This window comes from Varanus komodoensis, unplaced genomic scaffold (assembly GCF_004798865.1).
Source record: "Varanus komodoensis strain SLA01 unplaced genomic scaffold, ASM479886v1 scaffold88, whole genome shotgun sequence".
NCBI lineage: Eukaryota > Metazoa > Chordata > Lepidosauria > Squamata > Varanidae > Varanus > Varanus komodoensis.
In genome coordinates, this window is record NW_025336576.1 from 503,987 (window position 1) to 531,980 (window position 27,994).

The 27,994-nt window shown below is 56.9% G+C and overlaps 1 protein-coding gene across 1 annotated transcript; it reads right to left on the reverse strand.

Moving 5' to 3' along the window:
* Positions 1-2,909: 2,909 nt before the first annotated feature.
* ADRA2B (adrenoceptor alpha 2B) lies at positions 2,910-4,244 on the reverse strand. Its single transcript, XM_044417363.1, has one exon. It carries the CDS (start codon positions 4,242-4,244, stop codon positions 2,910-2,912), a length of 1,335 nt encoding a protein of 444 aa, XP_044273298.1.
* Between the last annotated feature and the right edge of the window lie 23,750 nt (positions 4,245-27,994).

Below are 27,994 nucleotides of genomic sequence, written 5' to 3' on the forward strand. Positions count from 1 at the left end.
ACTAGAATCCAGATTGCCTGAGCCCCAGCCCCACATTCTTAGCCACTCCCCCACACTGATTGCAAGCTCAGTTGAAGAACCAATTAAAATGGGTGTTTAATTGGTTAGTCAATAAATCAGAATGGTTTGGAAACAAAATGCACTTGTCCTCTCTTTCTAAGATGAGGCGTATCTGGGTCAGAGAAGGCATTCCTTCCAGTGTGTGAGAGGGAGAGGGAGGCCTCTTTTAACTGCGACCCGTTGCCGCCATTGCTTGCTTGCGTCTTAATGTAAGCACAGAACAGAGCACTTGCAAGAGTCCCTGTGTTTTGCTTTGTTTTAAACTGTTGCCCAGGTAAACTTGGTACAGCTTTTTAACACGATGGGAACACCTCATCAATGCACCGAGCAGATGCATCCATTAAAGTATTTTTAGCTATAAAGGTGGTACCCACAAGCAGCAGGCCGGCAGAAAGCAATTTTAGGCCCTTTTGAAGAAGCCTCTCCCCCTGCACCGAGGCAGAGAAAAGAACACCTGCCAGGAACGCACCCACCGGCCCCTCTCCTTCTGCTAGAACCCCTCGGTCCCCCACCGGGAACCATCCCTCCCTCCCACCCTGGGAGCCTCCAGATGTTTTGGGCCAGAACTCTTTGCATCCCCCAGGTGGCACGGCCAGCCAGGTGGTCTTGGTAATAATACCAGTCCAAATCCGCTGGAAGGTGCCAACTTGGGCAAGACTGTACCAGGCCCAAAGGAACGTTCTGAATCAGAAACTGTCTTCAATCGACTGCAAAACACTCAGAAATCGACCAGTACATCTTGGTCTATCTTCTGCTCAAAATCAAAGAAAATGTGCCTTTTAAAAAAGAACTATAGGGTTGGATCCAGAGGGGGGTCATACTTACAGTGGACCCATTGAAATCAATGGGAAGGAAGTGAACCATGCTAGCATGGTCTATAACAAAGCCTAGCTAAATCCATGACTGTTTTTCCCTTCAAATATTACATGATTTTAAGTGGCTAATTAAGCCACTAATAGGAATGATTTCTTTAGTCAGGTGACACTAGCCCTGATTTACGTGATGCGAAAAAATTCTGATTCGGTTAGCTGAACCAGTTCACAATTGTACTAAGGACACAATTGTACTAAGCTGACACCTGTTAGATGGAAATCGCCATAGACCTGCTAAAACTCCTCGTGAGTCAAGGCACGCCTGCGAGTTGCCTTTCTGGAGCTGGGAGGTGCCATGGGAAGCGGCCTCTGTGGCCTTCGCCCCGGCCACGAATGCTTCCCCTCTTTCCACTGGCTCCCAACTAAATTTGCACTGCCCTCCTGCCTGCTTTTTTGAACTACAACCTCCACCATTCCCGCCAGCCAGATGGGAGTTGCCATCCAAGAGACCGAGGGGGCACCTGCTTGAGTGAAGCTGCCCCAAGTCACCTGCCAAATCCGGCCAATACGGCCCAGGTCGCCAGCTCTCCTTTCGGCACTGCAGCCGGGCCTCGGGCAGCGTTTCCGGCTGATGCTTGCTGGCAAGCACGCCGACCTCGCCGCTGCTAAAAAGCTTTTGCTTTCCGTCGATCGATGGGCTCTTGAAACCCATCAGGAAGTCCAGTGCGGGGTTTGCAAGTCAATTGGCCACCCTAGGCAGGACAGGGCACGCACACAGACTAGACTTCCTGGAGCATGGTGCCGTTTCCTCCTCCGTGCCCTGCGTGGAGGATTTGGCATGTTCGGATTCCCCAAGCAAAGGATCCGGGAGCAGTGCAACCCACCCAGACAGAGAGTTGCCACGTTTTTCAAAGCAGCCCTGTTTCTCTGCCGTTAACAGCACTTCCCGGGCAGAAATTTAGCAGCCGAAACGTTTTCTGATATGGGATCGCAATGGCAGAAGATGGCAGGCACCCTGTCCTAGGCGGGTGCATCTGAGAGCAGCTGGCATGAACCAAGCATGGGTTCCACAGCAAGACTGGCTCCAAAGCCTCTTTGAAAGCCAGCCCACCAGGCGGCCAGCCTCTGCAGCAAGCCCGGTAGCGGTGCGTTTGCGGCAGCCGGGTGTGCGGACAATAGTAAGGACAACGGATCCCACGCTGCTCCTGCGCAGTCTGTCCTGCCCTTTCATTCCGGCCAGTTGGCCACCTGGCTAGCAAGCCTCGGCAGGCTCTCCCTTGCCCCGAAAGGGAATTCTTGGCCCTTAATTCCTGAGCTGGAAGAGCCAAAAGGAGACACTGGGCAGGCTTCTGAAGTGTGCTCAACCATTATAGAAATAAATTTTACGGTGTGTCTCTTTTAGGCCTCAACCCCAGGCAGTGACTTACTTTTCTGGCTTACCTGGCTGACACACATCACACAGGCTGCCAACTGTCCAGAAAACAAACGAAGGAACAGTCAAAAACCGGCCTTTGTTTCTTCCATGCCTTCAACGCAAGCCAGCCCAGCCCTTAAGGCATCTTTTGAAATTCACAGCAGGGAGAGTCTAACAAGGAACCAGGATTCTTGCTCACCTAACTGCCACCCGAGGCACAGCTGCAGCGGTCAGTTGCGAAGCTGGCAACCTTTGTCCATGTCCTAGTTTAGTCAAAGGGTCAGGAAGAAAAGGTTCTTTCGACCCAATGAACTAGTCAGATTTTTGGCATCAGCACGTCATTTTTCAGGGACAAAAAGAGCCCCCTTTGGCAGAAACTGAGCGTGCATGTAAGCGTGCATATCTAGTGCTGCAGATGCACACGCACACACGCACACACAGCTGCAGCATAACCAACTTTCTCAACAGCTGGTTTCTTCCTTCCGAGCTCCCCCACATCCCTCCTTTTGCAAACACAAAAGCCAAAAATAAATAGAATCCCCGCCCGGTTTAAATAATGGAATAGGTCCCGCTCCTCGGGAGCTGAGCCCCGGAGCCCTCGCTCGCTCACCCCCGCCGCCCCCTCACCAGGCAGTCTGCGTCCACTGCCTGCACAAGATCTTCCTAAAAGCCTTGCGGAAGTCCTGGTTGAAGATGGTGTAGATGACCGGGTTCAAGGAGCTGTTGCAGTAGCCAATCCAGAAGAAAAACTTGAAGGTGCTCTCTGGGATCGGGCAGTACTCGGGGGGACAGACGGCCCGGAGGCTGTAGAGGAAGAAGAAGGGGAACCAGCAAATCACAAAGACCCCGATCACCACCGCCAGGACAAAGGTGAACCTCTTCTCCCGGTTGAGGTGCGCCTTCTTCTTCCAGGGGTTGGCACTGAGCGTCTTCACCCTCCTCACCAACAGGACCTCCCCTTTGGCCGTGGCCAAGGTGTCCATGCCCTGCGGGGAGCCCTGCGGGGGCCCGTTGCTCTGCTTGATGCTGCCCCGGGGAGAGCCTTCCAGCTGGCTGGACCCTGAGGATGGCTTCTTCTCCGGCAGGGACTGGGAAGGGCTGACTCCAGAGGCAAGCTCCGTGGCCTCCCGGGTCATGAGAGAAAAGTTTTCAGTGGAGAGACACTGGGTCTCCGGCTGGCCTCCTTCCTGAAGGGGGATCTGAAGCCCGTTGGGGTCGCCTTCTCCCAGGGGCTGGGGCTGGTCCTGCTTGGGGGAGGGCTCGGTGGATGGGCCGATGAGGGTGGGGGACGCCCCTTCCCCTGCCTTGGCTGGAGGCTTCTTGGCCCTGGGGGCCTGCCTGCTTCGGCGCTTGGCAATAACGTAGATCCTGAGATACACCAAGATCATGATGACGCAGGGAGCGAAGAAGGAGCAGGTGCTGGAGGACAGGATGTACCAGGGCTCCTCGTTGAGCTCACACCTCCTGGCATCCTCCTGGGCATCGCTGGGGTGCTCGTTGAGCACCAGCGGGGGCAGGGAGATGACGGCCGCGATCAGCCACACGATGAGGATGGTGCACTTGATCCTCCGCGGGGTCCGCTTGGAGTTGTACTCGATGGCGCGGCTGATGGACCAGTAGCGGTCCAGGCTGATGGCACAGAGGTGCACGATGGAGGCGGTGCAGAAGAGGACGTCCAGGGCCAGGTAGGCCTTGCACCAGGTCCGGCTGAAGTACCAGTAGCCCATCAGCTCGTTGGCCAGGGAGAAGGGGATGATGAGCGTGGCCACCAGGATGTCCGCGGCTGCCAGGGAGACCAGGAAGAGGTTCTGAGGAGCCTTCAGGGACCGGCTGGTCAGCACGGCGATGATCACCAGGACGTTGCCGAAGATGGTGAAGAGGATGAGGAAGGTGGTGACGGCGGCAATGGCGGCCGTGGCTTGGACGTTGTAGCCGCCGTGGTTGCCCGTCATGGCCATGGCTGATGAGAGGCCACGGCCCCTCGCGAGTCCGGGAGGGAGGGGAGGTTCACAGGCGTGGGGAGGCCCACGGGTCGGACGAGCCCATGAGCCCGGGCCGGAGGAGAAGGGGCAGGCGGTCAGGGAGCCGCCGGCCTCGCTGCCGCTTCCCGCGGTTCCGGCATCCCGGGCTTCGGGCTGCAGGAGCAGCCGCCGCCGCCGCCGCCGCCGCCGCTGCGCTCGGGCGGCGATTCCGCGCTAACTCTCCGCACCGCTCCCGCTGCTCCGCGGCGGCGGCGCCGCGTCCGGCTCCCGCGGGTCGCTCGGTCCTCCCGCTCCCGGGCGGCGGCGCAGCGCCAGCTCGGCCGCAGCAGCCGAGAAGTTTCCCGCGCCACCTCCGCCGGCTTTCCGAGAAAGTTGAGCGAGCTGCTCAGCCTCGCTGCTGAAAGGCACTCCGCGTGCGCGCTCTCGCTCGCTCGCCCGCCCGCTCGCCCCCCCTCCGCCCCCCCTCGCGGCTGGCTGTGGACAGAGCAAGCCTTTCCGCGCCTTTGGGAACGAGCTGCGGGAGGACTTGGGTCTTTCTCTCCACGCTGCATCGCTGACGTCTGATGCCAGGCAGTTCTGCAGCTCGTGGCAAGCTCCGGGGGGGGGGCGGGGGGCAAAGAGGGGGCATGTGCAGCGGCCGCGCGCACGCGGCGCGCACACGGCCGCTGCAATAGATTCTCCAGGAAGCTGCTCGCCTCCTTGCAACTTGCTCCTGATAGCCGAGTCTTCCGAGCGAGCATCACGCCGGCCGGGTGCGCGCTTCCTCCCATGCAAAGTCACTCTCTCACTAACTGCTTGCTGATGGCCGCGGGAAGGCAGCTTTCCGTCCGAGCGGGGCCACGCTTCTTCTAACCCTCTGGGAAAAAAGCCCTGTTGGGAAAATAGGATCTGGCACGCCACCTTCCCGGTTAAATCATCCCTCAAATTCAGTGCAGTCCGTCCCTGCTGGCCTGGAGGAAAGTTGTCCATGGAGTCGCGATGGGTCGGAGCGACTTCGCGACTAGCAGCAGCAACATCCCTGCTGGACACTGAAATTGCAAAGCAAAGCAAAGTGGAACATTCTCTGTGGAACAGTGGGCCCCAAGCCACTGATCGGCCTCACTGAGTGGAGAAAGGTCAGTTTCCCTCCCCTCTGCACAGCCTCAGGGGTGCTGCCAGGGCTGGACCCCAGGCCGAGATCCCCGGTGCCACAGCCCGGCATTCTCCCAGAGAGCAGCAGGTGGCAAAGCGATCAGGGCAACAAACACTCCGCCTGCTTTTCTTCCTATGGTCATGATAGAAGTGAGCCCAGAATGTCAAATGGTTCGCGCTTGGAGCAGAGTAATATTTGATGGGCCTCCAAGCCTTCTGGCCGTTCTTCTAGAGTATCAGGCGTGTGGAAGCCACACTGGGAGGGGCAGTGCAGGAAAACAGAGAGGAGTGTGGCTTGTCTGCTTCAGAACGGAAATGATGTGTGTTGTCTTCTAAAAGGAGGAGGTAAGATCCCCAGATGTTCGCTCTCCTGCTGGCCAGGGCCTCTGGATCTTGAAGTCCCCACATCTGCACTTGAGGAGGAGAGAGTGCCGAGAAAGGCAGCTGGACCGATGAAGGGGCGGAGCAGCCGCTACAACGGGGGTTGTTCAGCTCAGACAAATGGGCACGTGAGCGGGGGCATGATAGAGCCGTGCAGAGTTACGGATGGTGTGGAGAAAGGAGAGAGGGAGGCCTGTGGGAACCCATGAAGCGGACGGGGGGCTTCTTCGCAGCACATGGAATTCACTGCCACGGGAAGTGGTGATGGCCCCAGTCTGGATGTTTTTAAAAGGAGACTGGACCCCCTCATGGAGGAGGGGGTTACCAGTGGCGGCTGGCCTAGCTGGCTGTGTGCCAGCCACAGAGGTGGCCTGCCTGTGCACACCAGCTGCTGAGGAGCTGGGGCAGGCGGACCTCTTGCGCCCACCCTGCTTGGGGACCCTGCAGGTCGCTGGTTTGCCACTGTGTGAATGGGGTGCTGGACTGGATGAGAGGCAGAAATGTCTAGGGACGGGGGTGGGGGGCAGAAGCAGGGGCTTCAGGGATGGTGGGGTTAGGTGTGAGAGGCCAGGAAGGCCAGGAGAAGCAGAGGGCTGGTGGAGAGAGGAAACCTCAGCGTCTGGGGCAAACCTGAGAAAAAATGAGGACCAAACTTCACACATTCACACAACGTGAAAACTCCCACTCAGAGGCCCAGTATGGCTTGAGTGTGGGTGGTTGTTGAAAAGTGGCTTATCGTGCTAGCTGAACCCAGCCCTGGTATCAACCCATGAGGAGAACCCATGGTTTGTTGGTAGGTTGTGAACTGCGTCTGTGTTAAACAAACTGTGGTTTGTTAGCAAGGCTCAGTTCAGGCAGGAGAACTACCCATATTTCAATGGAAACCCTCACGCAGCTCATACTCAACCCATGATTGTCTGAACCCAGCGTATGGCATAAAGCTTGCAGGGGGGCCATCTTGCCTATTTTAGGAAGGACAATCTGCTGTCTGAAGGGCTGTGGAGGGCAGCCCTGCATTCTGAGCATGGCTTCTGCTATCAGGGCTGCCTGGTCCAGTTTAAAGATACGAAACCAGAAGGGTGGAGCATAGAGCTGAGACTTGTAGGTGGCTCTCCATACCTGGCAGCTGGATGTTTGACCCCCTGTTCAGTATTCCCTGCTATGCTCTTAGATGCATTGTATTTAAATGTATATCTAGAAATTATTTCTAGACTTGCCCCTCTCTAGATAAATTAACACATGCAAATGTCGTGCAAATCTGTATCCTTTTTTGTCTTCTGTTTGGGCAACAAGGTAGGCTACAGGCTTGCCAAATCTTTGGAGGCCCGCAAAGCTAATTTCCCCTCAAATTCTTCCAAGTGCATGCAAATGCTCCCTTGCGCCGCGTAATAAATACACAATGTGGATGAAATGTTGCCACCAAAAACAAATATTGATTCCGCCCCCCCATGTTTGTCTCTTGATTCCATTCACTTGTGTGTGGGATGGATTTATAAGGACAATTAAACTGCTGACAAATTATGGGGAATGGATGCCTTCTGACAGGCTGCTATTGAGCTGATAGATACAAAACACACAATAGGGAGGGAAGTTTATTTATATGGCAAACATCACCATTTTTCATGAACCAGGAAAGGAGCGAGCAAGGCTGCCTCCTCCTTTCACAGTGAATTATTAAGAGAGTTTAGGGCTTTGGTTTGTCTAAACTTGCACAGGGTTGCCTCTTTGGAGTGTTAAAAATTAGCCACCCCCAGCATCTCTGGGAAGGGCTCAGCATCATTCTGCCAGGCCCCTTTTTCCAGTCACAGCCACCTTTTCCCATCAAGCAGAAACAAACTGCTTGGGGTGGAGTTGTGCTCATCACCGTCATTAGAGGCCCCCTGAGAAACCGAAGCCTGCTTGTGCTAAGTGCTCTAAAGTGCAGGCACCGAAAGGCAGACAGTCTCTGCCCCAGACAGCCTACAATTATAAATGGAGCCAACGGGAGGAGGAAGCTCAGAAGGGGGGCACATGGGCCTGGCAAGCAGGCACAAGACGGACGAGGTGCTAGCTTGGCTCCTGCATTCCTCTAACCACATCGCCTTCTGCTCCTGTGGCAGAGACTTTGCGGAAGAAAACTCCATCACGGGCTTTCAAACAGATCAGAATGCAGGGCTGTTTCGGGGAAATGATGAGAACGAAATACCTCCGTTAGGGAGCTGCCAGGGTGTTTGTCTGCCAGTTCTTAGGCCTCTGCCTTCCTCGGGAACTCTTCCTTTTCCAAGCGCTCTCCAAAATTGTCCTCAGAATTATTTTCAGGAGCCTCCAGATTTTTTCCCCCCTGAATATTTGTTCTAGGTGCATTTGACCTCCTTGCCAGTGATGTGCACTCGTGCTATCTGATACTCAGCAGTTGATACTGGATTGGTACTTGACAGGTGGTGTGCAACATTTGTGGATTTGATGCTTTGCAAACGAGTCAAGAGATGCCAGCTAAATCCGAGGTCCTTGTCCGGCATCTGTGATACTGAATGTCTGAAAGGGGCTTGCTTTGCAGTGCTGCAGGTCCTGATTTGGGATAAAAATGTACACCACTGAGGCTGTAAATAGCAGGTCCATGCCTCCCTGTAGGACCGGCCGTGGGGAAATGGCAGCATGGCGGAGAAAAGGACTCCTGCCCCCTCTTGAGAGGCCTCACTCGCACCAGTGGAAACGCCATGCAAGCTGGAACAGCTGGGGTAATTTCCGGAGTGGGGCCCTGCTCTGGGGCAGGGTAATTGCCCTCCTGGCATCAGACCCCCGGGGTGCCATGGGGAGGGGGCACCACTTCGCCAGCCAACTCCTCAGGAGGAAGAGGCTTTGCTCGCCTGTCCCCTGAGTGAGCAGCCGGGCATCTTCTCCCCGTGGACGCTCCGGGATCGGCCCCTCATGCTGTGCTTGCTCAGGTCCAGGGCTCCCTTTATGCTCCCCCCAGGAGACAAAGAGCAGCTTTTGGGGAGAAGGTTTGGATCGGAAAGACGGTGCCTGGAAGGGAGCGCTAACCACTGCTCCCACTTCACCCAGTTTTATTTGGGGGGGGGGCGACCTATGTTGGAGGACACACTGGGGCAAATAAGAATAGGTGACCCTAATCGCCATCCTCTTGCCTCCGCGCCAGGTGCAGGCTACGGCTGGCACAGCACATGAGGAAGACACAGATGCACAACTGCCTGTTCGATAAGCTCTCACCGAGTGTCGGAAGGTAGAAAGGGGGATGAATGAGGGCTTTGAATGTCTAGGTTGTATTTGTTTAGATTTACCTTAGCAACTGTGTTCATTGTAGTTTGCTTTATCTTAGTTTGCTTTGTTTTATATTCCTTCTTATGTACTTGTTTATGTTAAGAAAAAAATGTATATTTAAAAAAAGAGAAGCCGGCCTGGATCAGTGCTTGAAAAAAATAGCGCACGGGCGCCCTCTGCCGGCCGACGCGGGAATTTCCTAGCCAAGCTCTAAGGAGAGTTTCCCCACGAGGAAAAGCACCCGTGGGAAAGCGCTGCCGCGCCTCGTTCGGTGCACTGGATGTGCAAAAGCCTCCAGGGGCCCTTCCCTGTCAGGGCTTCCCTCCCAAAGCATTATGGGAACAATAAGTAGCAGTGCTGAAAAGTCGCGCATCATCTGGACACCCCATCCGCCTGTCACAAGTGCGGGAACGAAGCCTGAGAGCAGGTTTTGACTCGTTTAGCGCATCTTACAATATGCATCAGCAGCTGTTTCCTGCTGCCTGGATTAAGAGCCAGGGAGCCAAGAAGAATTGCCGTCTGCGGTCCATCCCAGCACCCCCTTCCCCACAACACTTTTCTGCCCTCGGTGGCCCAGCTGTGCTTGTGCGAAAAGCAGCGAGCACAGAAGACCATCAACGGGGATGCTGCGCTTAGGGCCCCTGCTCCAAGATCTCAGGACTTTGAAGCTGGGGAGCCAAATGTTCTATGTGCAGGTTTATTCACATTCGTCATGGGATTAAACCTGCACATTTGCACAGGAGCAAAGAAGCAAAGGTTTGAAATCAATGTTGTGAGATGCCTGCTGCGACTTGGGTGTCACACGTATCTTCCTAATGCCCAGTGGTAGCTTCTTTGGGATGGAGGTTTCAGGATGGATAGACTTAGCAACAGAAGGCTTTTTAAGTGCCAGCAACCTGGCCATCCAAATTATTTTCCTGCTGCAATGACCTTATCTCAAGGGTAACAGAAGTGGATTTTCCAGGCAGAAGACTGATAGGACGACACTGCTGTAAAACAATGCACTGGGGCCCTAAGAACATTTCCGATAGTCCAGCAAGTGGTATTTAGATGCCACCTCTGAATGGATAAATGCGAGTATATGGATAGTTTGTCCTCCTTTTCTGAAGCTGTAAGAAATGTTTCTGTTGATAGCTACATTACTGTGCTTATGGATATGCATTTTTCATACATGCCTACTATGAATTATTTTAATTACTTTAAGAAATCTGTATTTTTCCCTTTCCTTTTCCATTAATATTTTTATTCCCTGCTTTGTAAAATTTACATTCAAAATATTTTTTTAAAAAAATGTCTGCTCCCACTTGTTCATTCCTTGAAAGCCTTTGCCAAGCTGGTGCTCTCAAGAAGTTTTGGCTTTCCGCTCCCACCATCCCTAGCCAGCATGCCTAGTGGTCAGGAATGCTGGAGTGGCAGCCCAAAACTACTGGAGGCACCAGAACGGGGCAGAGAGATCCCAGTTCCATACTCTGAGGAAGAACCAGTAATGCCTCTAGAAGTGTGGTCGCCATCCACTGGATTTTTACATGCATATACTGAACAAAAACATGTATTTGAAATCGGTGGTTTGAATAATGGAAGATTAAAACCTGTGCTGGTGTACACCACAGTGTAGCCCTAGATAAAAAAGCGAGTCTGCTTCATTTTGGAGAAGAGGCCGGTGTTGGTGACGGTCACCCATTTGCTGGACACGACCCCCAAACATGCCCAAAGGACAAGCACTGGACCAGTTCTGGACACAAAACCAAGCTTTATTTTGCTCACTTGTCGCACAGCTGGCACCCCGTAGCACCACCCACAGAGAAGCAGACCCTCCCGTTCCACCTGCCATCTTGCTTTGAAGTCAACATCACCTTCTGGCAGCACCCGAGAAGGATCAGAGAGCCATGGGTTGCGTTCTAATCAGCCACAATGTTCGGGGGCCGAGAAAGGAAGGGACGCTCCCCACTCAAGAGAAGCAAGCAAGTCACTAGCATGTATGCCCAGAGGGAGTGGAACTGGGGGGCAGGCTCTGTCCCCCCCCCCCGGAGTTTTGGCGGAATCACCACCTTCTGCAAAGCTGCCCCCGCTCGGTCACTGGCTCCCACCAGACTTTGTGATGATCACATTTCCAGCCCACTCTTCTTCATGCTTCGCTGACCTTCCTCCGGGTGCCCTGAGAAGCAAGCTAAGCTTCACGGTGATCCAAAATGCCCCCGTGCGATTCGTGGCCTGGTGGGACCTGGGGAGACCTGGGCTCTCCTCCCAAGCCAAAACTCCAGCAGGGAAAGCCATGCGAAGGTCCGCTTCCGAGCCCAGGTCACTGGCTCTTTGCCAAAAGGAAGCTCAAAATTATCTTTGCCAGATGCTGTGAGCCGATGCGTGCAGCCGGAGGGGCTCGGTGGCTGGAGTGCTGGTGGACCCCATCCAGTGCCACTTACCCAAAAATAAATGGATAAGGAGGACCAGAAACATGCAGTGCTTTAACGTTGTGGGCTACGAGGTCAATGGGAAGAGTGCAAGTTCAACGCAGCCATGTGTTCCTCACCCACCCACCCAAAGCTGCAGTGAGGCAGAGGCACAGTCACTGACCACCTGTGGCCCTGCAAGGCATGGCTTCCTCCAGTGATGCAGCCGTTCCTCGTCCCTTCGCAAGCATCCGGTCCCGGTCGCTCTGCTCCCAGCCACACAAGCTCTTCCCAAAGGCACAGAAAGCCAAAGGCCGGGCTCTTCCCTGGACCACCGGGTTGCTCCCCACCTTTTTCACAGCGGAAGGCAGCCTTTGGAGGAGGGCTGGTGAGCTGAACTTGGAAGTGGACGTCTGGACGGCCTTTCCTGGCTCCCGGGCCACATTTTCTGCAGGGAAGGGGCTCTTCCTGCAGCCAACAGCTGGGCCACCACACGGTACTCTGGAGTATCCTGGAGCAGGCAGGTGGCGTGTGGTCCCGGTCGAAACAGCCACCAAAGTTCGAAGCACCTGCTCCTTCGGAAATGCCCCCATCCTCTTCCGCCTACTTGGATCCTGCTGCTCCGTATTTGCCCCGGCCAGTTCTCTGCCAAGACGCCTCCATTCTGGTGGAGCCGTCACGAGAGAGGCTGATGTCCCCACTATTTCTTCTGGAGATCTCTTGCCAATGCGGTGGTGACCTTCAGAGATTTGTCCCGAGGGCTCTGGAAAGGGAGCCAGGACTTCTCCACGTTCTATTCTCACAGGAGTCACCTTGGTTAGAGTTATTCCACCACGAGCACCCACCTCTTCTGGAGCCTGAGCTGCCTGGGGCATGTCGTTCTTCAAAGACATTCCACTTGCAGCTGATCCAAGTGTCTGGAGAGGCACCCTGGGGGTTCCTGGGCGCACGGCAGCTTCTTCGGGGGACTCGGTGACCACCAAATGAGTGCCACCCAAGCCCACCTCTAGCGGAATGGTCATTTCGACCCTCTCAGTGCCGGAAGAACTCTGGCCACCAAAAGCAGAGGGCGCCACTTCTGCTGTCCAATTGCCTGGGTGGAGAACCTGAGGAACATCAGAGTGCCGTTCGCTCATGGGGCTGGTGGAGCGAGGCACTGTTCCTCGTGGTCTCTGGGCAGCTGTGGGTTCTTCCCCAGGAGCCGTGGTGGAACTGGTGGAAGCCAGTGGGGGCAAAGGAGGGCGAGCATGTTTGCGGGCAGCTCCTGCTGTGCTAGAACCATTCTGCCCCAATCCCTGGACTGCGGCGCCTGCAACGGCAGCGGCAGCCTGCTCTTCAGCTACGGATCTGCCCCTCTTTGTGGAGAGGCCCTCCCCATCGCCCCCCGGAAACAGGGCCGTGGCTTCTGCTCCAGGTGCTGGCCGAGTGGGTCCTTCCACGTGTCCACGCCCAGGCTCGGCAGGTGGGGGCTGAGCCACTGCTCTGTGTTCCTCGGGGGATCGGGGGCTGGAAGGCATTCTGTGGAAAGTGCTCAGGGGTCTCCTTGGAGTTGGCTTGCTAAGGAACAAGTCGGTGGCCAAACTGGAAGAAGCCAGCTGGGCGGTTTTAGCAGCTGCTGTGCCACCTGCCTTGCTTCTCCCCGAGCTCGTCTTCAGCGGCATTGTCTGCGTTCGCTCGCCCACTGTCTCCTCTTGACGCTGATCCATCTTGGGGCCCGTTGCTCCTCTCTCTCTGGAGCTCCTAGCGCCACTTGCCAAGGGGACTGGCGTCCTTGTACTTCTCCCTGGTAGAGCTCCCCCATCCAAGGTAGCCCTGTCCTCCTTGGCTTCCGTCCCCGGACCTTCCGAGCCAGAAGGTCCCAATGTTACCTGCCTGCCTCGGGAGGCTCCTCCCTTGGTGGGGGGCTGCGCAGGTGAGGAGAGTCCTCCAGATGGAGAGCTGGCCGGTTGGCCAACGCACGGCCTGAGAGGCGCTGTCGTGCCCACCCCAGCCGGGTTCCAGGCTTGCCGCTCAACCCCCGTTGTTCCAGGGATGCCAATCCCTCTGGAGTGGGCCGAAGAATGCCTCCATCGCGCTCCTGCTGCATGCCCGGCGCGGAGGGGCTCCGGGCTCCACAGCGGCTCTGGTGGCGCACCCTGCTTTGCGGTGTCTTTGGGAAGCCTGGCCTCAAATGCTCCGTGGCTCACGCTGACCTTTTGCCTCCCCAGTGCTGGCATGGAGGCCACGCCAGTGACCCTGTTTAATGCTTCCCCTTCCACATCTGCAGGCGGACTGACAGGGCTCAGGCCCGTGCCTCCGGCAAGGGCTGATCGTGGCCACGAAGCCGGGTGTCTCGGTCTGCCTCTCCTGGGTCCCCGGGCCTCCAGCAGAGAGGCTTCCCCCGGAGGCGGCGCAGCCTGACTGGTTCCCATTGCCAAGGAGCCCCAGTCCCCTCTGCGGAAAGCGTGGCCTGGCAGCTCTGCACGGGCAGAGGGGCGCCCTGCCACCTCCCCCCTGGGTTCTGCAGTGGGCGCCGAGGCAGATCCCGGAGGGACACGTGTGGCCCACGCGCCCCCCCCCGTGGCTCTTTCTCACTAAGCGAGCAAGCGGCTGCGAAGGCGGCGCCTTCTTCTCCGAACGTCCTGCATGGGCATCCTCGGCGGGGGCCACTTCCTTTGCCCATGCAGCGGCAGGGTGGCCCATGACTGCTGCCCGCGGTGACGACGGGGCTGCGGGGGTAGCCCAGCCGTGGTGCTCCCCTGGGGGCCTCCCCCTCACGAGCCCGGGCGCTCCCAGGCTGGGCGGCATGCCGTGCCCCAGGCTGTTGGCGGCACCCTCCTTGCTGCGGGCGCTGGCCGAGGGAGATGCCGCGCTTCCCGCCGTGCCCGTGAGGCAGCCAACAGTGGGAAGGCCGTGCGGGCTCCTTGGGTCACTGCCCTCGACTCCTGCAGTCCCAGAGGTGGCAAGCAAATTCCCAGGGGCGCTTGGAGACAGTGCTGCATAGGAAGAGCGCGTGACTGGAGTCCAGATGCCTTCCAGGGGCTGCACAGAAGCCCGGCTGCCCGGCTCATTGCCAGAGATGCCTCCGGGTCGGTGGACCAGCCCCTTGGGTTGGCCCTCCTTCCCAGAGAACCAGGAACCCTCCATTTGGCCTCGTGAGCGGCTCTCCTGCCCCGCCGTGCCGCTTCCCATTGTCCAGGAACTTCCCGTCTCCACAGCAGTCGATCGCTCCGTTCTGCGTGCCAGATACGTGGCTTGCGACACAGAGAGCACCACGCCTGTCTCTCGCTTTCCAGGCCTCAAGGTAGCTTTCTGGACCACCTCCGCCCAAAAGCGGGCTGGGCCTTTGGTCAGAAAAGACGACGCAAGCGCCTCCTCTGAAGCAGCTCTTGGTCCTTCCTCCGCGGAGTCTTCCTCTGGGGAGATGTTCTTACTTGTTCTATGGGCCTCCTGATGGCTTGGAGACATCCTTGGGCCCCCAGAGGGGTTCTGTCCAGTCCATGGCCCAGAGGCCACCTGGGCAGCACTGCCCCCTTTCGGCTCCGTTTCTCTAGGTCTGGCTTTGGGCAGCACCTCTGCTACAGATGTGACCCATTTGCCACTCCCTTCTGCTTTGCTGGGGATCGCCGGGGACCCCATGCCTTGGGTGGGCTTCTCTGCTCCAGTCGGCTGGATTCTCCTTGTCTGGGCGGCGCTCTGGCTCCTGCCAACGGCGCTGCTGGAGGGCAGGGCAGGGGCCGAGGCTTCTCCAGCGGGGGGGGGGCTTTTGCTGGCTGAAGCAGTGCAATGGGGGCCTCCAGCTGTCATGGGTCCCATGCTGCTTGCCCTTGACCAGGGCTTGGTCTCGCCCGGAACAAAGTCCATGATCCTCTGCTTGATGGCTCTCTCAGCGGAGACCTCTGAAAAGCGAGGCAGAGAGGGTCAGCTTGTGTCCCTGGTGGCTCCCAGCCCTGACCCTGACCCATTCCAGTCCCACAGCCAGCAGGGCCCCTTCACACATCTCTGGGGTGCAACTCGAGAGGTGCACCTGCAGAAATGAAGAATGCATCCATCTGCTGGGCCCAAGAGCTGCTTGCTCTTTGCTCCTGGAGCACAAGCTGGGGCAGACCTCGGTTTTCCTGGGTATTTAATGCATCTATTTATGCTTTAAACATTTATTTCCCTTTCATATCTGTGTCGTCTGGAAGGGCCGGGAAACGAAGGCAGCCCCTTGCAACACACCTGTAGGATTGCAAAGCCCTCTGCCCACCCAGTGTGGCACTGCTGCCCTGGACTCCGGGGATCCAGGTTCCAATCTCCACTCAATGATGGGGCTCACTTGGGGCTCTCAGACCCCCAGCCTAACCTACCTCACAGGGCTGTTGTTCTAAGGCCAAAATGGAGAGGAGGAGATGCCTGCAAGCTGCCTTGGGTTCTTCGCAAGAGGAAGAAAGGCGAGAAATAAAAGCAGTGAAATATTATTAATAGTAATAATCATTATTATTGCTACTAATAATACCGTCCGAAAAGAAACGGCAGGCATTTGCTAGCTCAGCTGCTTTTCAGCCCGTACGGGTGCATCTCCTACCGAGTTCCTACTCGGATTTAGAACTGGACAGCAGCAGCCTGTTCAGCTGGACCGGCGGCCCCGTGGCATCCTCTGGTCCTTACCCGGCTGGGCTGCCGCCTGGGAACACCTGTAGAGCTTGTTGACCCGGGCGATATCGGAACTGCTGAGATTCCACCTTTGGCCCAGGAGGGGGTGGGAGCCGGAGAGCGGCGTGATGGTGGGGAAGCCCGTCATGCTGAAGGCGTTGCTGGAGGGGAGAGAAGCCAGGCTCAGGAACGGGCGGCTCTCGCCCCCCGCCCCCGTTCAGGCTCTCCCCGTGCGGCTCCAGCCCTGTGAGCTCAGAGCTGCCCACTCCGACCGGCAGCAGCTCCTCGGGGCGCAGGCCTGCAAGGATCGTGTGCCCACCCCCCGCCCTTCTGAATGCAAGATGCTGGGGGTATCCCGGGCCTGGGGCAGAAGAGAAAACTGCCGGCCCGGCCCGGCCCTTTAGGCCAGAGGCAGAGGAGGTGCTCCCGAGCTCGGCGGGCCGGGCCTCCGTCGCGTCCAGGGGCAGGAGGACCCACACGTTCCCCACGGTGCCCGGGAGAGCGGGGGCCACGTGCGGGCCGATGCTGTGCCGCAGCCCTGGGCAGAAGCACCCTCCTGCTCCAGGAGCCACCCTGCCCCTGCAGTGCCGCCGCGACAGCCGCCCTCCCGCAGCCCCGACGCGCTGGGGGGGGGGGGGTTCGCCCGGGCCGGGGCTGCGCACCTGCTGTAGTGCATGACGGAGGAGTAGTCGTAGTCCGCCAGCATGTTGGCGTTCCAGGACTTCATGAAGTTCATCTCGAAACCTGGAAGGCAAGAGTGGACTCTCAGTGGCTCGCCGAAGTGCACCCCCGAGTCGGGGGAGGGAGGGGGGAGGGAGGGAGGCCCCGCAGGCCACTCTTCCCTGTAGGCAGGCCTCCCTTGCAAGGAGTCAGAGAGCTCTGGTGGGTTTGCAGCTGGACCTATGTCCCTCTCAGTCTCAGCCCCTCTGCACCTGCTGGAACCAAACACAATTGCAGTCAGGCCTGAGCATTTGTTTTGCAAAACTGCAAAATGCACAGAGACATTGCAGTTGATGGATTTTGAAACTGTCCCACGGCTGCCTAAGTCACAGGAGTTAGAAGTAACGGGTTTGCATCGACTCACACTGGGTTAACTGGAAGGCCGCAGGTTTAACTGCAGCCAGCCCCAGTCACATGGGGCAGCCTTTCAGACGGACCAGAAGCCGGAGCTGGTATGGAGTGCAGAAGTTCGGCGGGAGCCTGCAGCTGCCCCTTTTCAGCAAGCAAATCCTTTGTAAATCCTTTCAGCAAGCAAATCCTTCTGCTGCTGGTATATGAAACCCTACACTGGGATGCGTGAGAGAGCACCTTTCCCCCACTATGCTGCTGTCCTGACTGACAGCTCGACAGAGGCGTCTACTCGTGAGCAAAGAGCCGGGGGTTTTTTTGGGGGGGGGGCGACTTCTTCAGGCAGCTCAGAGCTGGAATCAGGGGAAGGTGCCCTTTCAGACGCCTCCCCGTCAGTCTGCAGGGAAGCTGTTCTCTCAGAGGCTACGGGGTCAGGCTGTAGAGAGGCTCCTTGCTCAGCAGTCTCAGAGCCAGGCTGCAGAGGGGCCGTCTGGGCACTGGGTCGTAAATATAAGTCCCCTTGTTCCAATGCCCGACTCTCACTGTTAGCTTCTGCCTCTTCCTCACGAGTAGATGCCTCTGTCGAGCCGTCAGGCACAACAGCTGCCCAGTTGCTGGAGCCACTGGAGAAGATGCCCCTGGCAGTTCTGCATAGACCTATGACCCAACTGGAGTCAACCCGGAACAGGTCCTTCTCTGGGGTGGCCCCTTTTCTGTTAACCCCCCCCCCCACCCCCAGAGGCCTGGCAAGCTCCGGCACTGGGCTGTTTTAGGAGCGACTGAGGAGTCCCATATCCCGGTGAGCACCCAGGGAGCAGCACTGGCAGGCGAGGGCAGAAGCCAGCCCTCCCTGTGCTACAAGACATTTTCTTTGCGCATGGTTGCAGATCCTCGTTGTGTTGCTTTTCATTTCCCAAATACACAATCCCTTCTTTCAACAAAAGGAATATGGCTCCTAATTCCCAAGGACATGTGCTTAGCATCAGGGCTGCAGAAACAACCTCCATGTCATTCCTCTAGTCCTCATGATGCCAGAATTTAAGGGAGTTTAAAATGTGAGTCTGCCAGAAATGGCGAAAACATTTCTCTACATCTCCAAGATGCAGAAGCCGACATACAGCACAGAACCAGGGAGATGGTGGGGGGAGAATCCAGCTGCACGCCTGCAGAAACAAAAGTGCCCCTCACAGGCCCCCAAAAGCCCGTTCAGTCCAGGCACCAACAAAAGGAGGTGGTTAGATGGATTAGACGCAAGAGGAGCCTCCGCAGGAAATGGGAACTGGGGCAAATAGACAAAAGGGCATATCAGGAGGAGGAGGCCCGTTGCAGAAGGATTCTTCGCATGGCTAAGGCTGATTACGAGCTGAGACTTGCCAAGAATATCAAGAGCAACAAAAAGGGCTTCTTTCAGCATGTAAATAGCAAGAGGAAGGGGAGACAAGTGGTGGGACCACTAAATCAGGAGGAAGGAGATCCAGTGACTGATATGAGGGAACAGGCACAGATGCTAAATGACTATTTTGCCTCTGTGTTCTCCCCAAAGCAGGACGGGGGAGATCCACACAGGAGATTAGATGAGGCTGGGGACTTAGGGGCACTGATTATAGTCACCCCCCTTGAAGTCGAGGGGCTCTTCAGGGCATTGGATATTACAAAGATGCCAGACCCTGACGGGTTACACCCGAGAGTACTTAGAGAGTTGGCAGGGGTTCTCTCACGCCCGCTGGCCTCCATTTTTGAGGCCTCGTGGAGAACGGGTGAAGTCCCAGAGGACTGGAGGGTGGCATCAGTGGTCCCAATTTTCAAAAAGGGTAGTAGAAGCGACATGGGGAATTACAGACCGGTTAGCCTTACGTCCATTGTAGGAAAAACAATGGAAAGGCTCATAATAGAGAGAGATCTAGTGATGCTAGATAGGGAAGGGAGGCTGGCAGCCACACAACACGGCTTCCACAAAAACAGGCCCTGCCAGACAAACCTTGTGGAATTCTATGCCAAGGTTTCGAGGTGGCTGGATGGAGGGGCTGCAGTGGATGTGGTTTACCTGGATTTCAGCAAGGCCTTTGACAAAGTGCCCCATGATATCCTGGTGGAGAAACTGAGGGGTTTTGGGATACACCAATGCCCTGTCCGATGGATTAAGGAATGATTGACTGACCGAAAGCAGAGGGCAACCCCTAGTGGGGAATCATCGGGATGGTGGCCAGTGACAAGCAGGGTCCCCCAGGGCTCTGTCCTGGGGCTGATCCTGTTTAATCTTTTCATTAACGACATGGAAGAAGGGGTGAACAATCTGCTGATCAAATTCGCAGATGACACTAAAACTGGAGCAGTGGCCACAACTGAGGAGCAGGTACTCCAGATCCAAAAGGATCTGGACAGACTATGGAAGTGGGCAGGAGACCACAGGATGGCATTCCATGTGGATAAGTGCAAGGTCTTGCCCTTGGGGCATAGGAATGGGTGTCACAAGTACAGGTTAGGGGACAAGTGGCTGGAGAGCAGCGCTTGTGAAAGGGACCTCGGGGTGCTGGTTGACTGCAGGCTGAACATGAGCCAGCCGTGTGATGTGGTGGTCAAGAGGGCGAACGCCACCCTTGGTTGCATAGCCAGAAGCGTGGCTTCTAGATCGAGAGAGGTGTTACTACCACTCTATGTGACTCTGGTGTACCTGCAACTGGAGTATTGTGCTCAGTTTTGGGCCCCTCGTTACAGAAAGGATATAGCCAGGTTGGAGTCAGTGCAGCGCAGGGCCACAAGGTTGGTGGCCAGTTCACAGGGGAAGTCGTATGAGGCGAGACTGAGGGAACTGGGTCTCTTCAGCCTGCAGAAGAGGAGACTCAGAGGGGATCTGTTGGCGACATGCAGGGATGTGAGGGGATGTCACATGGAGATGGGTAGAAGACCTGCGGAGGAAAGCAGGATGCGCTCCAATGGAGCAAAGCTCAGGGAGCCAAGGTTCAATTTGGATGCCAGGAAGCACTTCCTGACGGTTAGGACCCCGAGGGTGTGGAATGGGCTTCCCTGGGAGGTGGGTGAGGCCCCATCAGTGCAGGTGTTCAAGGACAGGCTGGACATGCACATGGTGGGCATGTCGTGAGCGGAGCCAGCTGGTGCCGGAGGTCAGACTAGATGGCCCGGGCGACCCCTTCTGACTCGCTCTGTTTTCTGTGTTTCTATTTCCCAGCTTTGCCACTGAACAGCAGTCCAGAGTTTCAGCTAGAAGCCTTCCCCAAGCCTGCGTGGTGATGCCCGGGCTTGTACCCGGGGCTTGCATGCCTCAGGCAGGTGCTCCATCCTTGAGCCATGCCTGGGCAGAGCCGGTGAGGCAAGGACCTTCGCCCTGCAGCAGAAGCAGCTGGAAAGCAGGACGCAGCGCCTACCGGTCAGGATGTCCTTCCAGGAGATGCTGATGTACTTGTCCCGGTCGGCCCTGGAGTGCTCATGGCAGAAGCCCAAGACGTGCATCAGCTCGTGCAAAGCAACGCCCTTCCCCTTCCGGAGGCACGATGGAGCCAGAGAGACCACCTGCATCCCGCCGATGCGCCCGACGCTCGAGAAGCAGCTGCAGGGAAAGGGGCGCATTCGGGAGCCCAGCAAGCACCCTCCCTCGCCTTTGCGCCTGCATCAGAGCCCTCTGGAGATTCAGGGCAACTCAAAATACTGAAAATCAGCCAAACAGGCCCAGAGCCGCTCAGCCTTCTCCTTCCTCGAGCCCAAGATCCTTGGGAGGGGTAACTCCCAGCATTCCCGAAAACTAGGCAATGCTCCGCGAGGGGATGGGAGTCGGAGTCTGAAACACCTGGAGGAAGGGTGGCTTGAATTCACCGATGGAAGGAGCTTTCTTCTGGGGAGAAAGCGCCATTGTGCAGGTGCTGGTCTTCCTCCAGAGGCGTGTCCAATCCAAACCTGGTTTCATGATAAAGGACCATGTGAAGGAAGAGCTTGGAGACGTGGAAGCTGCCTGCGAGCAGCACCCGGATACCTGGCTCAGCAAGGTGCACCGATCACCTGTCCACAGCCTGCCACACTATGGGGAGATGTGCTGTGTTTCTTCTTAAATTATAATGCTGCTTTCTAAATGTGCTTCCCTATTTCTGTTTCTCGGGTGCACCTGCACAAGCGAATCAACACGGACTTTTTGCATGCAAAACAGGCTCCCCCCCTGCAACCATGTACCAGTGGCCCCACAAGGAGAACCAGTTTGCAAGCCCTTCTCCTGCTCACCCAGCGAGAGGTACGATGGAGATGAAGTCTCTCTGGTAGGAATAGGGGACAAACTTGATACACGTGAACCTGGCAAAGTCGTCCAGTGCTTTCCTGATGGTCTGCACGCTGGAGTGATCTGGCAGAGGCAATTGGGACACTGACAGAATGATGGCAGGCGGCACAGAGGAAGGACTGGCTCCCCCAGAGGAAGGGCGCCGTGTCCCAAGCTGCCGTTCCGCACTGAGCTGCCCAGCCTCCTTTTGCGCCCGTCACTGGCCAGCTCCTCTTCTCCTCTCCCTGCCCCAAACCCACCCATATAGGCATCCGAGGAGGGAACCCTATGCCAGCAGCTCCACCTAGTTGCACCCCCATAAAGAGAAGGATTTTCTGAAACAGATTTAGGGCTGCAAGCAGCAGCCTCAAGCAGAGTGGCTGCCGAGACGTGTGCCGCCTGGGGTTGCGGTCCATCCAGTCCCGGCTCCCTGGACGCCAGCTCACCGCCGTGCAGCTGCGAGTCCGACTTCCGGGAAAGCGTTGCGCTCTTGGCAGGAGGCGCTGCGCACGCAACCCCCTTCCTCTGCGTCACTCCTGCGCGTGACATGGAAGGAGGCCACTGGGTGCACGGCGTTCGCTCTGCGCACGTCCCCTCGGCCCGGCTTGCTTCCTGAGCCGGGGCAAGCGAGAGGGGAGGTCTGGGAACTGAGAGGGGTGGCTTCCGGGGAGCCGCAGGGCAGTCCTGGGGCCACCCGCAGGAGCTCGGGCTCTCCGGGTTCACGGGGTCGGAAGGGGTCTGAGAGGCCTTCTGCTCAGTGAAGGTCATGCAGCGCCAAGCTCTCCTCCCTCTCCCCACTGGCTTGGGACCAAGGCCTTCTACCCGCTTCGGGGCACCCAGTCCTTCTGGTTCTCGGTTCTGTGATGACAACTGCATGGCGTTTCAGCTTTGGGGAAGGCAGGCTCAGCTCCCTGCCAGAGTCCTGCCCAGTGCTCGTCCGGCTGGACAAGCAGCACGGCCACGAAATGAAGTCAGTTCCAGGCAGGGGAGGGTGGTGCTGATGCCCGTGGGGTGCCTTATCCATGGCAGCTTTCATGCTGAACTTTACAGGAGCTATCCAGAGTGCTGATCCCCCCACAGAGCCGAGCCAAGCCAGCAGGACTAGTACCTATAAAGTTCAGGATAAAGGCTGCCATGGATGGGGAACCCTCCTCAGCTAGAGTCCCGCTTCCAGGTGAGCTTAAGTGAGGATGCCCTGGCCATACAAGCCCTGGACCTTTTTATTCTTGCTTTGACAGGCTGCGCTGAGCTGACCCCCTCCCCGCAGTGCCTAAGCACTTGCCTCCCTTTAATCTTCTATGGGAAGGGTCCCCAGTGTTTATTCCTTACCATATCTGTAGGAAATTGCGAAGGGGATTTGGACGGCTCCTCTCTTCTTCGGCCATCTTGGGTTGGCCGATGAAAACAGCCTGAAGGGGCTCTGTTGATGAGAAAGAAGTCAGTCCGCATCCTGTCCACCGCCTGGTCCCCTGCGAGACTCTTGATCCACTCCAAGAGCCCGTCCTGACCCCTTTGTTGGGGAAAACTTTGCCCTCTGCCCCAGGATGGGCTTTGATTGCCTGGACTCCCCGTGTGCTGCACAGAACGCTTGCTTAACCAGCGGCACGCCTCTTCTGCTTTCAGCAACTCCTTCCCGCACGCGCTGCCTCTGTGGAGTCCCGAATCGAAAGCACACCCCAGCCTGCATGGCCCCTTGGGGGTAGCCCCTCCAGACAGCCACTGTCGCCACCTTAGTGAAGCAAGGTGGGCTGGAACCCCAGAAAACTAATCGAGACATTCCTGAAGGAGGAAGAAGGCAATCTTCCCCCGATGGCACCCCGAAGGAGTTTCCCTACCAACACAAAGCCATGCAGCGTCTGAATGGCAGCAGGTGACGCCCCGCAAGCCTCCTGCAGTACCAACTTCATGCCTGCTCTTTGCCTTTCCGGAAGGTGCATTTTGGGTAGAGCCCTCCTTGACGGAGATCAGCTGCTCGGACGAGGGCCTTCTCTGTGGTGGTGCCCCGACTGTGGAACATGCTCCCAAGAGAGGTTCGCCTGGTGCCAACACTTTTGGTGCCAGGCGAAACCCTTTTTATTTTCCTACTATTTGAATTGCTACTTGTCCTAATTCGGGTTTTTATATTTATTATTGGATGAGCAGCTCCTTTTGTTTCTCTGTCTTATTTTATTGCTGCTACTGTGAACCTTCCAGAGACGTTAGTGATGTGACGGTATACAAACGTCTTAAGTAGGAAGTGTGCGCCGTGGAAGCACTCCTGAGGCTTTCGCAAAGGACGGCATGCAAAGGTCTCAAACAAACAAACAAACAAACAAACAAATAAAACAAGTGCCCCCCCCTCCCCCAAGGCAGGCAGGGTGCGACCGAATGCGCTTCAAGACCAAAAGTGCCCTGCAGCTCCCAGGCGCCCCCTGCTGGCCGACCAAGAACATGTGAGATGCTTTCTGTCCAAATACTCTCAGGATTGCACCACTGGATTGTGCCCTCGGTAGCAGGTGACGAAGGGAAGAGAACGGCCCCGTCCCAAAATGCAGGAGATGCGGGGGGGGGCTGCCCCTGCTCCTGAACTGGGGCAGCCAAAGACTTGGGGGGCACCAGGCCGGGTGCACTCACCGTCTTAATGATATCACCTTCCAGCAGGAAACTCCTTTCCGGTGCTTCTGGAAGGATCAGTTCTGGAAAGAGAAAAGGAAGCCGGGATCCAGTGGCCCCGGCACCAGACAGCCCCCGGTGAGCTGGCTGGGCGAGACTCGGTCCCAAGGAAGCATCTGGAAGCGAGCTGAGCACTTCCCTGCACATGCGGATGGAGCACGCGACAGTCCCCCCTCAGGATCAACGGCCCTGCGGTCATTAAGCCCTCCGGACAAGCCGAGCCCCTGCAGAGCCCAGTGGGGACCCTGTGGAAGACGGACACCGCCCGAGCATGTTTGCTGTTGGGAACCTTCCGATAAAGCCTGGCAGGAAAGCATTGCTTTTCTGTGCCTTTGTGCTATCTAATCAACCTACACCTCCTTCTCCCAAAGCAGCAGAATTCCCAGCCAGGTTCTTAGCTGGAGTGAGCAGCTGCTGGAGGCCAACTCCTGCGAAAGCTGCAACAGTGGGGCCCTGTGCTTCCGAAGGGGCCCACCCGAGACCCACGGCGGCAGCGCCTGCTGAGTGCGCCCGTCGGGCCAGCCCTCCCGAAGGGCTCCTGCGCAGACACACTCGCGTGCCCAAGCAGGCAGGCCCGGCTGGCCCGGCTGCCCAGAACCCGCTGGACCGGCCGATCGGTGCGGTGCGGCGATCAGGCATGCTTCCCGTGCTGCTGTCGCCAGCATGTCTGATCGGCTTAGAGCATCGTGTCGTGCCTAGAGGCACCTGGATGCTCTTGGACTAGGATGATCTGGAAGCGTAACTCTCTGTGTTGGTGCATGTGACTAGCAGGTTGTAAGTGTCTGCCCATGGGGTGTCCTTTTGTAGCTGAGTTTGCCTCTGCCTGGTAACGCGCTGTCGTTAGTGACTGCAGGCACTGGGACCCCGGACAATAAAGCAGCGGAGGTTCAAACGGTTGATTTTTCCCATGGGGCAGAGTTTTTATTTCCTCCTCACAAACTGAAAACCATGATTCTGACACTGCTTACCTTGGTTAATCTCAAGGATCTCATCGGGGGCACTGCTGGCCTCCACCAAGTCGTTTGCTTGGGCATCCTCCACCTGGAATGTGTCTCCACGGCCACGGACAGGCAGGGCTGGAAAGAGGCATGTGGTTCATTCACACGCATGCATGCCTTCCTGCCAGCCCCAGAAGAGGCCAGGCCCATGGGGGGCTGCCGGGTGCCAGGCCCGGTCGGGCTTCCAACATGCCAGGGCTGCTCTGCCAGCATCAACTTTGCAGGACTGGCAAGCAAAAAGCAGACCCTCCCCTCGCAACGTGGCGGATTCAACCTGCAACGGTCTGTATGCAAAGCAGGGGTTCCAGCACGGAGCCCTGGAGTGCGGTCTCATCCTGCCAACCTTGCAGAATGGTGCCGGGAGGACAAACTGAGCGGAAGCGCTGCCTAAAACGGCTGGTGAAAGCCTGGCACCGTAAGGACGGCTTTGGACTTAAGAAGGGATTCCTGGTCAGATCAAGAAACCGTGGGGTCAGTCTTGCTCTCCGGGTACACAGGAGACATGCCAGCGCATGCCTGTCCCACATTAGATAGTTCCCCTTTTCATGTGCTTCTAGCAAACTGCCTATGTGAGCTCCACTGGCTCCCCCCTCCCCAAGCAGTGTATGTAACTGCGAGGTTATAAAAGTGTCTTGTACAGGCTCTGCAGAGAAACAGAGCGAGTCAGAAGGGGCCTCCCAGGCCATCTAGTCTGCCCCTGGCTCCAGTTGGCTCCATTCAAGACATGCCCACCATGGGCATGTCTAGCCTATCCTTGAACATCTTCACCACTGGGGCCTCACCCACCTCCCGTGGAAGCCCATTCCACACCCTGGGGTCCTAACTGTCAGGAAGTACTTCCTGCATCCAAATATAACCCTGCTTACCTGAGTTTTGCTCCGTTGAAGCGCATCCTGCCTTCCTCTGCAGGGGAGAACAGGTCTCTGCCCCCCTCCGTGTGACACCCCCTCACATACCTGCATGTCGCCAACAGATCCCCTCTGAGTCTCCTCTTCTCCAGGCTGAAGAGACCCAGTTCCCTCAGTCTCGCCTCATGCGGCTTCCCCTGCAAACCGGCCACCAACCCTGTGGCCCTACGTTGCACTGACTCTAACCTGGCTATATCCTTTCTGTAATGAGGGGCCCAAAACTGAGCACAATACTCCAATTGCGGGCACACTGGAGTCATGTAGGGTGGTAGTAATACCTCTCCCGATCTAGAAGCCACACTTCTGGCTATGCAACCAAGAGTGGCGTTTGCCCTCTTGACCACCGCATCACACGGCTGGCTCATGTTCAGCCTGCAGTCGACCAGCACCCCGAGGTCCCTTTCACAAGGGCTGCTCTCCAGCCACTTGTCCCCTAACCTGTATTTGTGACACCCATTCCTATGCCCCAAGGGCAAGACCTTGCACTTATCCACATGGAATGCCATCCTGTTGTCTCCTGCCCACTTCCATAGTCTGTCCAGGTCCTTTTGGATCTGGAGTACCTGCTCCTCAGTTGTGGCCACTGCCTCAATTTTAGTATCATCTGTGAATTTGATCAGCAGACTGTTCACCCCTTCTTCCATGTCATTAATGAAAAGATTAAACAGGGTCAGCCCCAGGACAGAGCCCTGGGGGACCCCGCTTGTCACCGGCCACCATCCCGATGATTCGCCACTAAGGGTTGCCCTCTGCTTTTGGTCAGCCAACCATGCCCTAATCCACCAGACAGTGCTTTGGTGATCACAAAACTCCTCAGTTTCTCCACCAGGATGTCATGGGGCACTTTGTCAAAGGCCTTGCTGCAATCCAGGTAAACCACGTCCACTGCATCCCCTCCATCCAGCCATCTCGAAACCTTGGCATAGAATTCCACAAGGTTTGTCTGGCAGGACCTGTTTTTGCGGAAGCCATGTTGTGTGGCTGTCAGCCTCCCTTCCCTGTCTAGCATCACCAGATCTCTCTCTATTATGAGCCTTTCCATTGTTTTTCCTACAATGGACGTAAGGCTAATGGGTCTGTAATTCCCCATGTCCCTTCTACTACCCTTTTTGGAAATTGGGACCACTGACGCCACCCTCCAGTCCTCTGGGACTTCACCCGTTCTCCACGAGGCCTCAAAAACGGAGGCCAGCGGAGTGAGAGAACCCCTGCCAACTCCCTAAGTACTCTCGGGTGTAACCCATCTGGGCCTGGCGCCTGTGTGACGTCCAGTGCCCTGAGGAGCCCCTCGACTTCAAGGGGGTGCCCTGACGTGCTGCATGCATTTCCCGTGTGCCTGAATCGACGCAGCGCAACCGCCTTCGGCGCTTCTCGGCCAAGCCCGCTGCCCAGCTTCCCAGGAAAGGCCGCAGCGCCCCCGGCTCGGGATTCTGGTCAAAGCGGAAAGCGGACCCTCCCTGGGCTCACGCAGGCAGCCCCCCCGCAGGATGCACGCGCCACCCCCGCCCCTTGCGCCCTCCCTGCGCGCAAGCCCGCTCTGGCCGAAACCGGCTGGGCCGCGGCAGCAGGTACCAGCTCTCGCCGGAGGAGGGCGCGCCTGCACAGAAAATCCCGTCTTGTGCACGGGATGCCGCTCAGTGGTGAGAGATGTTAGGGATTCCGGCTTTTCGTTTATCACGGTCAGCATCGGAATATCCCTTTGGGGGTGGGTGAAAACGGGGTCCTCTCCGCCCTTGAGGTGTTTGGCGCCCAGGAGAACAGCTGCCCAGAATGCTCCTGCCTAGGATCCCTTTGTGGTCAGGTCAAAGACAGGTGTTTTCTCAGGTACTGATATTTCTACTTATAGAAATCTTCGAGTCAGGAATCAGTGGGCTGCTGGGGTCCCTGAAAGATCACTTAGAGGGATCCCAGTCATATGAGGCATACTTCAGCTTTTTCTTGAGCACCCAGAATATTCCTTCCCAATAATGTTTATTTATTTATCTTAATATGTATATACCACCCCATTCTCATAGGCTCTTTACAACAACCCTGCTAGGCAGGGCAATATCAGTATCCCATCCTGCAA

Bases quoted from the DNA above. Each gene is read 5' to 3' on its own strand.
- ADRA2B (XM_044417363.1), bottom strand. From the start codon at position 4,244: ATGGCCATGACGGGCAACCACGGCGGCTACAACGTCCAAGCCACGGCC.